General features: G+C 42.3%; 2 protein-coding genes across 2 annotated transcripts in view; one reads left to right on the top strand and one right to left on the bottom strand.

The window, feature by feature from the left end:
- The window catches only part of acad11 (acyl-CoA dehydrogenase family, member 11), a 48802-nt gene extending 43623 nt beyond the window's left edge, over positions 1–5179 (top strand). Inside the window, exons 19-20 of the mRNA XM_055881178.1 lie at positions 1221–1330; positions 4588–5179. Of these exons, the coding sequence (XP_055737153.1) occupies positions 1221–1330; positions 4588–4702 (225 nt within the window). The 3' untranslated portion in view covers positions 4703–5179. The remainder of the gene's footprint in view (positions 1–1220; positions 1331–4587) is intronic.
- A 1077-nt stretch (positions 5180–6256) lies between these two features.
- LOC129822780 (uncharacterized) lies at positions 6257–11595 on the bottom strand. Its single transcript, XM_055881182.1, has 6 exons — positions 11345–11595; positions 9907–9972; positions 9477–9605; positions 8954–9067; positions 8536–8714; positions 6257–6554 (listed from the first exon to the last, which is right to left on the bottom strand). The coding sequence occupies exons 1-5, from the start codon at positions 11477–11479 to the stop codon at positions 8544–8546; spliced, it is 615 nt and encodes a 204-aa protein (XP_055737157.1). The 5' UTR covers positions 11480–11595; the 3' UTR covers positions 6257–6554; positions 8536–8543.
- Positions 11596–13308: the final 1713 nt, after the last annotated feature.

Here is a 13308-nt window from a genome sequence, read left to right as displayed (position 1 = left end):
GCCCCCTACTGTATTCCCTACATAGTGCACTACTTTTGACCAGAGCCTTGTGGGCCCCGATGAAAAGAAGTGCACCATATAGGGAATAGGGTTCCATTTGGGATGCACTCCATGAGGTGAGTGAAGGAGCGAGGGTAGGGAAGGGCCGAGCCAGCGCCCCCCACGTTTAATCTGATAAGGGGGACGCGGGAGACGACAGCGAGGAAGACATGGCAAACTCATTGTGACAGCGTGACCCGTGTCTGAGGTCAGAACAGAGATGGACTAAGGAGTGACTACAGAGCTGTCACTCACATCTCCTATCATATCACATCCCCTCACAGACACGATACTGTAGGGTCGGACAAATAGTAGCTCTGATCCAGGGCGTTACGCACGGATTGCTGACACAGACGAGGCTCAGCATCAGCGACCCGCACGTAACAGCCTGGATCAGAGCTAAGCAAATCATGTAATACTTATTCTACTCATGGAATCAAGGGAATGGAATGCTACGAAATACATTGGCCTTTTCTGTTGATAATGTTTCAGTACCATGTACAGTGAGTCATCAGTAGTTCAAATAGCTTGGAACAGCTGTGCAAATGGAACAGGAGAACCTGAGGCCTATTCAATTAGTGGCTATACAGCACTATGTTAACAACCTTTCGCCATTATCCTAGAGTTCCACTGTGTGTGTGTGTGTGTGTGTGTGTGTGTCAATCCCGCCACACCCCTGCCTGTGTTCCATCAGTTTCACGGCGTGGAGATTTTCCCTAAATGCCGAATCCCGCAGGGCTGTGAGTAGCACTCAGTTTACGCTTCGGCTCCACACCGCCTGATGTCCTGCTTGTAGCTGTTACAGCAGCACACACACACACCCCACCACCATCGGTGTAAGGAGTTATGACAAGGAGTGGTGTCCTGGAATACCTTGTTTCTTGAATAACACACTGTGATTCTCCCTAACGCTCACATTAATACAGAGATTCTCATCTAAAGGCCAGGTGCTGTTTCTGAGAAATATGAGATATCTCTTCCAGGCACAAAGATGTCCCAGGGGTGGATGATCAAAACACACGGCAACACTGAACACGCCACCAGCCAGGTTCTTTCTGGGACGCGTGGCTCGCCCGGCCTGCGTCCCGATTGGAACCCCTATTCCCTATGTAGTATTGCATTTCATGAACCTTAAGTGTTACTGGTCCCCCTGTTAATTTCTTCATAATGGTCTCTTGTAGATTGCCATGATCAAGGTGGTTGCTGGCAGGATGGTGTGTAAGGTAGTGGACACTGCCATCCAGGTGTATGGTGGTGCGGGTGTATCTGGAGACTTCCCCCTCGCTCAGATGTAAGTAGCTGTCATTTAGCTAGTTTAGTCTTGTTTTTTAACTGAGGTGACTGCTTTGTTGTTTTTTGATAGATCAGTATTGATTTTTAGCTTCATTAGAATCATTCAAAGCAAACGTTATCAATTGTCATTTAGCGATACAGCTGGTTCCTTATGACCCTCGTTTGTTTTGATCCAGACACTGCCAGGCAGTGCTGCACATTACAATGTCACAATTTACCTGTCCTCTCGCCCGCTTCCTCAGAAAATGTCTACGGTTGTAGCTAGGACTGTGACATCATGACATTTTGGCAGCCTGTTATTGTCATGCAAAAGACTGCCGGTCTCACGGTAATTGACCGTTAAATTTAACATAAAGACGTTTAGCCCCTCCATGCATACAAGCCACTGATGCACGCCATTGGAGCATCTACATGAATTAAAGTCTAAGAAATCAATTTAATATACACCATCACAATATAACCATTATTTATTTTAAGCAGGTCTAAAGAAACATTATGATATTGTAATGAAGCAGCAGAGAGCAGGTCTCAAACCCTCGACCTTCTAGCCCGAAGTCCAGCGCGCAGTCGACTGTGCCGCAAAGGGCAAAGTCGATTTCCACGCTTATAAACCCAGGGTCGTTACAATATGAAGAAAATGTATTTCAGAAGAACATATTTTGAGTTGGTCTACTGTATGTTATCTGGCTATGAACCAGGCCATAGGCTGTAGGCTTGTTCATTTAGCAGACAAGATATGCCATTATTTTATATTAAATGATTTTATATTAAGAAGAATATAATTGAACTTAGCTGAATAAAATAGACAGGATATTTTTCCCATTCCGGAGCGAGTGCGCATATGAAGTGGCTATGTTGAGCGTAAAAGTGATCATTTGAAACGCCCTAAATGCTAGATTGAGTTATTTGGCAACTTTAGTTGTGAATGATACAAACCTTAGAATGTCTTAGAAATCCAAAAATATATGGGCTGCATGATGCGACTTTAGGCTATTGATGATTTGAGAAATTCGCAAAAAAAAAGCTTGCGCTCTGTTCCTTGCCTCAGCCTGCACACGCTGTTCTCTCATCAAGTGATCATATTTTCACCTATCAGTCTATTCTCAATATAATCCTGTCTTCACTAATATGGGACATTTGTTTCGATTTAGAATGGCCTATTATCAAATGGGCAGGAGAAAAAAAGACATGTCCTCCGTAGCGAATGGTTGCCGCTTTCCCTCCGGTTAGTTTTTCACTGATGTGGGGTAGGCTACTTTGGTTTTTATAGCGGAGCATGTGTTTAATATGAACAGCGGAGAAATACACGTAGTAGCAGCTGTGATCCTCCCCATTTCTTTTGGCAACCATTAAAACGCTGCTTTCACACGGGATTGCATATAGAAATGTCTGGGCTTATAAGAAATGTATTTCAATTCACGCATCATGTTTGAGGAGCATGTGGCCTCTCGCTGCGAGACAGATGATATTCCGCCCAAACTCTGTATGCCATGGACTCTCTGACCCGGTTACTGCAGCTACCCAGTGCTTAATTTGGGAAAACAAGTGAAATCTTTTTGGGAACATCGCTAGTTTTCACAACAAAACATATTTCATTAAACCGTTGCCAGCCACTCGTTCTGCGTGCTGGAGAAAGGGAGAGAAGAGGATATGGAAACGCACAGGGGTGAGATATTCTGTAGCTAACGGTATTGTGTCAGCCTATTAAAATATAAAAATTGCCCTATTACTAGGCTATACAAAATGAAATATAAATGTAGTATAATTGTAGGGTATCTCTGTAAGCCGCCCTGCACGATCAATGAACCAACAGCATCGCCTAGGCCTATACTTTTCTCCCAGACTCGTGGTTAGAAAGTTGTACCAAAGACATCTTAAATCAGCATTGTTTCGTGTTTTTCTGCTGTGTGTAATATGCTGTAGGCTATGTATTGTATAACTGCACAATCATTATTTTAAGCTGTAATATGCGTATGGGTGTTTTGAATTAAAGCCGCAATATGTCATTTTTTGGTCTACCCGAACAAATTCACATAGAATCTTTTACTTTCGGTTTTATACACCAGCTTCAAACAGCTGAAAATACGATATTTTTTCTTAAGTAAAATATATTTCACAGCAGTTTAGATGGTACAATGATTCTCTACACCATACTTGCTTGTTTTGTCCAGAAATTAGGCAAACTATTCGAATTGTAACAACCAGGAAATGGCAGAGCAATTGCTGCATATTGCACCTTTAATCATCACCTTAGAAAGCGCTGTCCATTTCGTTGTTAGGCTTCGAAACACCACACACAACGACCATGTTTTCCACTCAGTTTCAACCTTGTTGTTGAAATTCTTTCCTCAAATGAATCATCACAGTGAGATTAGTTTTAAAAGCAGGATACGGTTTCGATGAAAAGTGTTTGATTCGATTTTTGATTGTATTTGCATTGATGTCTGAGTGATTAGAGGGACAACGGAGCGCTGAGTACCAGGACATTAGCGATAGCCAGTTGGATACTGCCAACGCATGTCCAGAGTGCATAAAAGGAGATTACCGTGACTCAGCGGTCACGTGGAATTTTACAATGGTCATGACTCATGACTGCCGGCGTGGCGGTAATATGGTCACAGCAACAGCCCAAGTCACAGCAGACAAACACTGTGAGATGGAAAAATGCTTTCTCACAAGGTCGACAGGCAGGCAATCTGCCACTGAGCATCAGCCACGCAGACAGTGATGGGTGGCAGCTCAACGCTTACAACGGAAGATGGACACAGGCAATGGGGAAGAAGAGGGGAAACATAGGGAAATGGCTTTGAATATCAATGATCAATTACCATGTGTGTGTCTCAAGTGCAAACTACAGTACTAATAGAGTCTATTGTCAGAAGACAAATGACACTTTCATCTGGCCAAGTTCTCTCACTCTCACACCCCCCCCCCTCCCTCACTCACTCACCTCAAGGCTACAGGGTATTTAACTGTCTCTATGATGTCTTAAGCCATACACTGTTCTATTGCATGTTAAGGATGCTGCTGTATCACCGGAATGAGCTACAGTATGTTCTAAATAATTATTGTTATTGTTCAGATGGAGTATGACAATGGTTCATTCATCAGTGCACACTCCAGCAAAATGTACCAAAACGTTTTGAAGCGAAAACAAGCGTTTCTTATCGGACATGTTCCGGTAGTGCCTCCCTGTCTCAGTCCCTTTTCTTCCGTTTGGTGCATAATGAACACGACCCATTTGTCCCTCCACAGGTATGCGTACGCCAGGACTCTGCGCATAGCAGACGGGCCAGACGAGGTGCACATGTCGTCCATCGCCCATTTGGAGCTCAGGGACCAGATGAGGAAAGCCCAGGCCAAGCTGTGAGGTCTTGCAGGGGTTAACAAGATGGGTTAACGCACAGGCAGACCTCAGACAGACCGCAGGGGTAACTGAAGGGTTAATAGAGGTTTTAATTAACACAGATTAATAGTGCCGTGAAGGAGCTTCATCTGTCACGGGAGCTACGGGCGATTGATTGACAGGCCAGTCTCGCCTACAAGTCACTGTGGGTGCCAATCGTAGATCTCCACATACAGAGATTCTGAGATTTGCATATCTAAAACATGAGCATGATCAACTCTTGTTCTGCCTTAATGTGATTGTGGGGGAATAGCAGTCTACTGTATTATGGTATGAAGATCAGGTAGAACAACTGTTGTCTGCTGGACTACAGATGACGCTAACAAAATGGGGTATTGTGTTGTTCGATTCAATAAAATGGAGTAATTTACAACTAACATGACATACACTGCCTTAATATGCTCATAAGATATGTAAATAAAGATTTGGATATGTGGTAAATCGCATCATTTTTTGAATTCATCATGATTATCGCAAGGACTCCTTCATATGCATGTTTCGCAACACAAACGTTTATGTATTTACAATTACCTTGTGGCTATAATGCCAGAGATTGACTGAAACACCTCCTGCTGAGACTGAGGTAGTTTTAATATGGACACCTCAGACTTGGACCTCACCTTGAATCCTTGCCCTGGAGTCACCAAGCCCTTGTTCTCACAGTACGTTCACACAGTAGCTTTGCTGGGCATTCAAGACTTATCTTCTGTGCAAAAACACTCAAACCATCTCCATTAATTATGTCATGAGCTTCCTAGTGCTGGCGAAATGAATAAAAAAAATTAAGTTGGACTTCTAGAACAGATGGCTTACACAGTCTTACATCTTGAGGATTTTTTCCCCCCGCTAGCAACTGGTCCAATGCCCATAAATGTTACAGAATAGTCGCCCTCTCAGCACAAAGGTTTGCCTGCTAGTTTAGACTCTTCCCCCGATCCTCCTTGCCTTGGGGATTCACTTTCTGCAGCCCAAACAGCACCCTCTTCCTTACATACCGCACTACTTTTGACCAGGACTCATAGTGCTCTGGTCAAAGGTAATGCACTATGTAGGGAATAGGGTGCCATTTGGGGATCTGACATCTGTAATTGAATCTCAGTGACATTTACCCCACTAATCCACAATTTCTGAATAACTTCTGTCAGTTTCTCAGATCCCGTTGTGTGGGAATTCAAGGTGTTGCACTGGGCAACAGGGAGGGAGAATTGGGATTTATTGGACTAATGGAACAGCCTGTTTTTTGGGAATAGTGAAATGTACTAGTCCATTTGTCAAGGTGAAGCCCAACTCTGTCATAGACTAACCTGGAAAATAACAAACCTCTGTAGCCTTATCAATCAAATGTATTTATAAAGCCCTTTTTACATCAGCCGATGTCACAAAGCGCTGTACAAACAGCAAGCAATGCAGATGTAGAAGATGGGGCAAGCTCTCATGAAGTGTCCTCCTACATTTTGACTTCATTTGAATCTGATATACGCGCAGAATTACCAAAGAATCACCTTTTTAAAAATACAATTCTGTTAAAAAAAATGTATTTAAAGTGTAAATCAACAGATCATAAAAGACAATATTAAAGGGGATTTCAAAGATACTGTATACTTGTCCTCAGCAATGTTTTTCCATGTATACGTATATATTATAACATTTTAAAATAATACATGTAAAACCAATATGTTTACAAAGAGAATATATAAAGTACAGTTCATGAACTATTAAAGCAGTAGCGCTTCAGCAAATCACTTGTTTAATTAAATGTTTTTAGGAACAAACAATCCTGTTTTTTCATCTGTGTGCTCCTCTTGCGTCTCTGTCCCTGGGGAAAGAGTCAAGTTATTTATTTGTTCAGGTCAAACATTTACTTTAGATAGAGAGTCACAAATCTTTTTCCACAGATTGGTAAACAGTTTTGAACTATTTTGTGTAATTGGTTTTCAACTGTTTTGTATGAACTCTGTGTATTCTTAACATGTTTACCCTGCTTGCAAACAGAATTTAGCTCTGGGGACAAAACAGTTTGATTGATTGGATAGTCTATTGATTGACTTTAAAACCTTTTGTCAATAGGGGGGCGCCATTTCAACTTTGTAAAAATTCGTTCCCAAATTAAACTGCCTCGTACTCAATTCTTGCTCGTACAATATGCATATTATTATTACTATTGGATAGAAAACACTCTCTAGTTTCTAAAACCGTTTGAATTATATCTGTGAGTAAAACAGAAGTCATTTTGCAGCAAACTTCCTGTCAGGAAGTGAGAAATCTGAAATCAGGCACTCTGTTCCAGGGTCAGTTTATTAATTTGCATGTAATCTATGGGTCAACATGCACTGCATACGCCTTCCCCTAGATGTCAGTAAGCAGTGAGAATTGGAATGGGGTGTCTAGGTAGATCTGAGGCCGAACAAGAGGTCTTGGAACCGGGGGTGCAATCTTTTCTACGTTCGTCATGACGCGAGACAGACCTCAGGATTGCGGTCTGAAAAGCTGTTGTTATAGGCGCTAGATATATCCGGCTCTGATTTTATTCGATATACGTGTTAAAATCATCATAATGTAGTTATTTTAAACCGAGTTATATCAGTTTATATCAGTATATTGCGATTTTCGGGATTTTCTTTGTTCTGCGTTATGCTGAGTTGGACACATCTGCACCATATGGCTAATGTTTGCTGCTAATTCCAAAGTTGAAGACGACAATCTACAACCGAGCAACGATTATCCTGGACAAAGGACAACTTGTACAACATTCTGATGGAAGCTCATCAAATAGTAGGAACAATTTATGATGTTAATTCGTATATCTGTCAATTGTTCTGACTAATATTCCGCCATTCATTTCGGTGCGGTCTCGCTTTAACGCACGCTGTATGTCGTAGTAACGTTAGTTTTAAAAATCTAACACAGCGGTTGCATTAATAACTAATGTATCTTTCATTTGCTGTCCAACCTCTATTTTTTAATCAAGTTTATGATTAGTTATTGATTAGATTAGGTGCCTCTCCCAAGATTTCTCCCGACATTTTGTTTGCATTTTGGCTACTATTCATATTGTATAACCACGATTTGTGCCGCTAAATATGCACATTTTCGAACAAACCATATATGTATTGTGTAATTTGATGTTATAGAACTGTCATCTGAAGAAGTTTGAGAAGGTTAGTGAAAAAATTAATATCGTTTGCTGGTTTATTCGTTATCGCTATTGTTGGCTTGAATCAATGCTGTTGTGTGGTTGGCTATTGTAGTAGGCTAATATAATGCTATATTGTGTTTTCGCTGTAAAACACTTAAAAAATCTGAAATATTGGCTGGATTCACAAGATCTTTGTCTTTCATTTGCTGTACACTGTGTATTTTTCATAAATGTTTTATGATGAGTATTTAGGTAATTCACATTGCTCTCTGTAGTTATTCTAGTTGCTTTGGTGAGAGTTGTGATGGTGGCTGCAATGTAAAACTATGATTTATACCTGAAATATGCACATTTTCCGAACAAAACATATGCTATACAATAAATATGTTATCAGACTGTCATCTGATGAAGTTGTTTCTTGGTTAGTGACTATTTATATCTTTATTTGGTCGAATTTGTGATAGCTACCTATGCAGTAAAAAAATGGTGGGGAAAAAAAGTTGTGTCTTTTGCTATCGTGGTTAGCTAATAGAAATACATATTGTGTCTTCCCTGTAAAACATTTAAAAAATCAGAAATTATGGCTGGAATCACAAGATGTGTATCTTTCATCTGGTGTCTTGGACTTGTGATTTCATGATATTTAGATGCTAGTATTTACTTGTGGCGCTATGCTAGGCTATTTTTTACTGATGAGGGTGCTCCCGGATCCGGGATGGTGATGGGAGGGGGGATTGTGTGGGGTTCGGCGTATTTTCCCAATGTGGAATACGCTCCGGGTCGTCCTCTTGGCTTTGCCTTCTTCCTCTCATTCTGCACCTGCCTCCGTACTCTGGTTACCTGGAAGAACAATGACATGACGTAAGACTTCAATGACACAAGGTTGAATGCAGGTCGACCGAGCATTGCTAAGATAGCCTCTCAGAGACTTGGGCTGTCCTAATATGGACACCGCACATGTACTGTGTCATGTCATCAGTACGTTTGAGGATCTCACGAAACAAACAGTTCTGATATTAACATATGGACCGGTATCATATGATGGTCTGATCCTGTGTTATCGTGGCAATGTTGTGTACCTGTAGGGAGGCACTGGGGTTGTTGTTGCTGAGGAGAGAGAAGGATCCCACTCTGGATTTATACTTGTTCTTCTTGGTCCCCGACTGGCCTAGGTGTCTCCTGGCCCGCTCTGTCTGGAGGAACAACATTCCCGTAGGATCATTTAGAAACTAGAAGGGGCAACTGTATGTTACACAGGAGGCTGGTGAAGGGAAGACGGCTCATAATAAAGACTGGAATGGAAAAATGTAACGGTATCAAAATAATGGAAACCGTGTTTGATGCGGTTCCATTTATTCCATCCCAGGCATTACAATGAGCCCCTCCTATTTACAATGACACCAGCCATCACTGGTGTGTTAGCACACCAAGTGCTTCACGAAAGCAACGCAGGATTCTTTTAAAACTCCAGTGCACCTTCGCATTCTTGCTTACTCCCCTGTTTCTAAGGGGTCGCAAAAATGACAACACAACAGCCCCATTGGATCATTTGAGACCTCTCCATCTATCTTCCCCTCCCTCCTTCCTTTTCTCCGGTCTTACCTGAACTTTGATGAGTGTGTTGGGGAAGCCCTTGGCTGAGAAGGACCCAGGAAGCAGGGAGTTCCTCCCCAACTGTCTCTTCTGTCTGACCAATGACACATCCGATGGCAAGTCGTCACCCGGCCACATCTTTTAAGACATACATGAGGCATTCATTACATTCTTGATGAACACGGAGCAATTTTAGAGGGCTGAAAAGCATAAAATGCATGCCACTGCCCTTACAGGAAAACAACTCGGAATTTCACGTGGTAATGTGACCGCATGTGATCGCATGTGAAGTTAATGTGCTAACGTGACACGTGATAACACGAAACTACGCGTGTGAAAACATGATCTTGTGAAATAAATGTGACATAGTTTTTCACGTCTTTATTCCACGTCAAAATACTGTGGTAGGATGTCTTTGTGGAGAGGGAGGCTCATATACCTGTGGCTGTTTCTGGTTCTGGGTCTTTCTTGCAGCAGATGGCTCTAGGCGCGCAAGCCCTTCTTTCTGTGAGAAGAGCGTTTTACCACGTGAAGAAAAAAAAAATCTTTATTCCACATATGTAATAACACCCCAACCCAACTCATATGCAATTACAAAATTTTTATATTACCACATGTTTGTACGTCGTTACATTGTTATTACACAGGTATAACGGTAACTTAAAGTAAATAAATAAAAAAACATATCCTGTCAGGATGAGTGTGGTAAAACAGTGACCATATTGTTGGAGTTAGGAGTAAGTTTCACTAGAACAAAGTTTTGTATTTCCCCTTTCACGGTGTACATCCCCTCCATTGACATATCGCTCCCTGAGGTCACTTCTGCTGAGACAGAAACAACTACTGCTGAGACTGATATGGTGTCCAATATGGACACCATACTATGTACCAAGGTCAGTACATAAGCCTTGTACACCCCACAATCCAGTGCAGGTGGAGTGCTCTTCAGGGTCACATATCCCTCAATACATGGACTCGCCCTGTTCTTTTTTTTATTTCGTTATTATGAAAACTTTCCGGGTAGTCCATTTTATCCTGTGCTAGTTGTTGGCGAGCACCGTCAAATACCCCTGTAATATATTCTGTTCCGTTATCCACATTCACTGTGACCTTGGTGGAAAAAGGCACAGGCAAATAAACTTGTTGAATTCAAAAGAGTTTTCTTCAGTAATGCTGCCTAGGGCAAAAGAGAGCCCAACCACATCTGAAGTTTATAATTGCACACACTGTAATAGTGTAATTACACACAAAACACATTATACCTTCCACACGGAAAATACATCTAGACTCAAAAGTCTTTCATGTTGTGGGTGACAATCCTCATTTGAAATACTGCATCTGCTGGATCTATTGGCCAGATGAGGAGGATTCCGTTGGACAGAGCATGGCGAATGTCCACAAAGAATGTCAACCGCAAAAATGACAGCTCAAATAGCTCTGTGGCCACACGAAAGGTCTACAGAGAGTTTGTTCCATCAAGGTTATTCTTGGGTGCATTTGGTAATAGTACGACTGGAGACTAGGTTACAATGAGACTTTGTTTTCAGGTTACTGGAATGTGTAACTCTGTTTAACTCCATGCAAGTGTTCCACTCAAAATATCACATCCTCGACCACTATACATGCACACATACTGGCTTTCTTTGGCTTCTGAGCTAATGTTGTTACTGCAGTGTCTGGGGAAGTGTCTCAAATAGCTTGTAAAAAGCCATTTCATCGTGTTTCATCATGAAAATAATTAAATACATAATAAAATCCATACCAAAAAAAAACTCACCCCGGATCTCTCTTTCAGGCACCAACACTTTTCAACTCCATCTACCTGATCAAAAGAGCTCATCCCCAAAACAGAACACCCTGAAGTCCCGATCCCTTACCTTTCCTCCGGTGGTCTGCCCACTGACACAGTTCTTCCCCTGTGATGTCCCAGTACAGTCTGCACCATGTGTGAGCTGGGGCAAGCTGCCCTGCAGACAGAGAAAAGTTAGGCACACCCAAAGAGCAGCCTCCATGATGATCCAGGCACTGGGGCCCTGCCCCGTCAGCACCCTGCTTTATACCCTCCCCTCCTTACGTAATGACGACCAGATGCAGAGGAGCAGAGAAACGAGGGCCATGCCAGCTTCACACAGACAAACAGCATTGCACAACATCGCAACCCAGCGCTCTCAATGCCAGCCAGCGGTTCTGCGGTTCTCCAAAAACACATCAGTCATCTGAAGGTCCTCCCTCAGTAACCGCTCCCACCACCCCCGCACCAGCCCGGGACAGCGAATTAAATCCATTTTCCCTAATGCTTGTACCTTAACTGCTGCAAGAGAGAGAGAGAGTGTCAAACCTCTGTTGACAACACTTGACAGATTGGTGGCTCTCTTTTCAGAATATACTGGGAAAGAGCAGTAGGTTTGAGTTTGTTCCTTGGTTCGCTGAAGAGGCATCGATCTTTTAACTGGGTTTACACTGCTCTACCTCACCCGAACGAAATAAATGTCTTTAAATATTTTCATGGTAGAATCTTTTTTTTTTTTACTAAATATTATCCCAGACTGCCCCTTTAAACCCTTTCTGTTGGCTTGGAGCTTCTGGTTGTGCTGAGGGCATGTGTAGTCCACCCATATAGTATTTCATTTCCAGAAGTACATCAATCAATGTAAGGGTTTGTCTACAGTAAGTCAAAATGGACAGTTGTAAGGAAACTGCAGTGCTTGTACATTTGTCAAGACATTTTTTATGCTGGTGTGTTTTTGTACGATTCGATGTCGTCCGACATTTTGTTTGTTTTTCACAAATTGGCAAGCACATCCATATGCCGTGCTTATCCAAGTAGAGTGAATGAATGTAACATGCTGACCAGACCGGACACATCGCGTGCGCGAGCGTCGCAAAATACATTTAGAAATCCATGTTATTCAATTATTGCACCCACACTGCTCGCGCGCGCCAACGAGCGTCTGCGACGCCAATGGCTAAAATAGATGTTCCTATTTCTGACGCAGATCGCGCTGCAAGTCCTGCCTCTCCCATCTCCTCATTGGTTTATAGAAGCAGGTACCCACGTGCCATCTCCTCATTGGTTATACCCACGTGGGTGATTAAAAGACAAACTTTGTTGCCGGTTGTCGTGGTAATACAATGAAAGTTTAGATGCGATCACCATATAAATTCAAATATGAAAAAGCCTGGAAGGAGGAGAGATGACTAGAAACGATTCGGTTGGCCATTTTATGTGTTGATTAATTGTAGGAGTAGAGGTCCTTGTGCATTTCAGGTAAAATAACAACTCAATGTTTATATCCCAGGACAAATTAGCTAGCAACACCAAGCTAGCTAAATAGGACAAACCGCGCACAGCCGGTTTGGGTTCCGTGTAAGGGGGCCTGTCTAGTAGTTTTATTTGGCCATAAAAACAAAACACGCCATTTTATGGATGAATGTCTTGATCCAGAAATGGCAGGAGCATACAGCAAGCACCCTGTGTGCAGGACGATGTAGGAAAGGACGGAAAGAGTGAGCGAGGTGGGAGAGAGGAGAGTAAGGCCTAATGTACTCGCGCTTCTATTGCTGTTCCTCTTGGCCAGAAGGGAACGTTAAATTGTCCTCAGCTGTGATTGGAAACGTGCTGCTGTGAAATACTGAACATAGTGTGAGTTTATTCATTGTAACTACCGCCTCATGAGACCCTCATCATAGATACAATGGCTGTGAAAAATGTAATATAATATCATAGATACAATGGCTGTGAAAAATGTAATTTAATATCATAGATACAATGGCTGTGGAAAATGTACTATAATATCATAGAGCCTCCCGGGTGGCGCAGTGGTCTAGGGCACTGCATCGC

This window comes from Salvelinus fontinalis, chromosome 25 (genome assembly GCF_029448725.1).
Source record: "Salvelinus fontinalis isolate EN_2023a chromosome 25, ASM2944872v1, whole genome shotgun sequence".
Classification (NCBI taxonomy): Eukaryota; Metazoa; Chordata; class Actinopteri; order Salmoniformes; family Salmonidae; genus Salvelinus; species Salvelinus fontinalis.
This window is presented reverse-complemented; position numbering and strand designations above follow the sequence as displayed.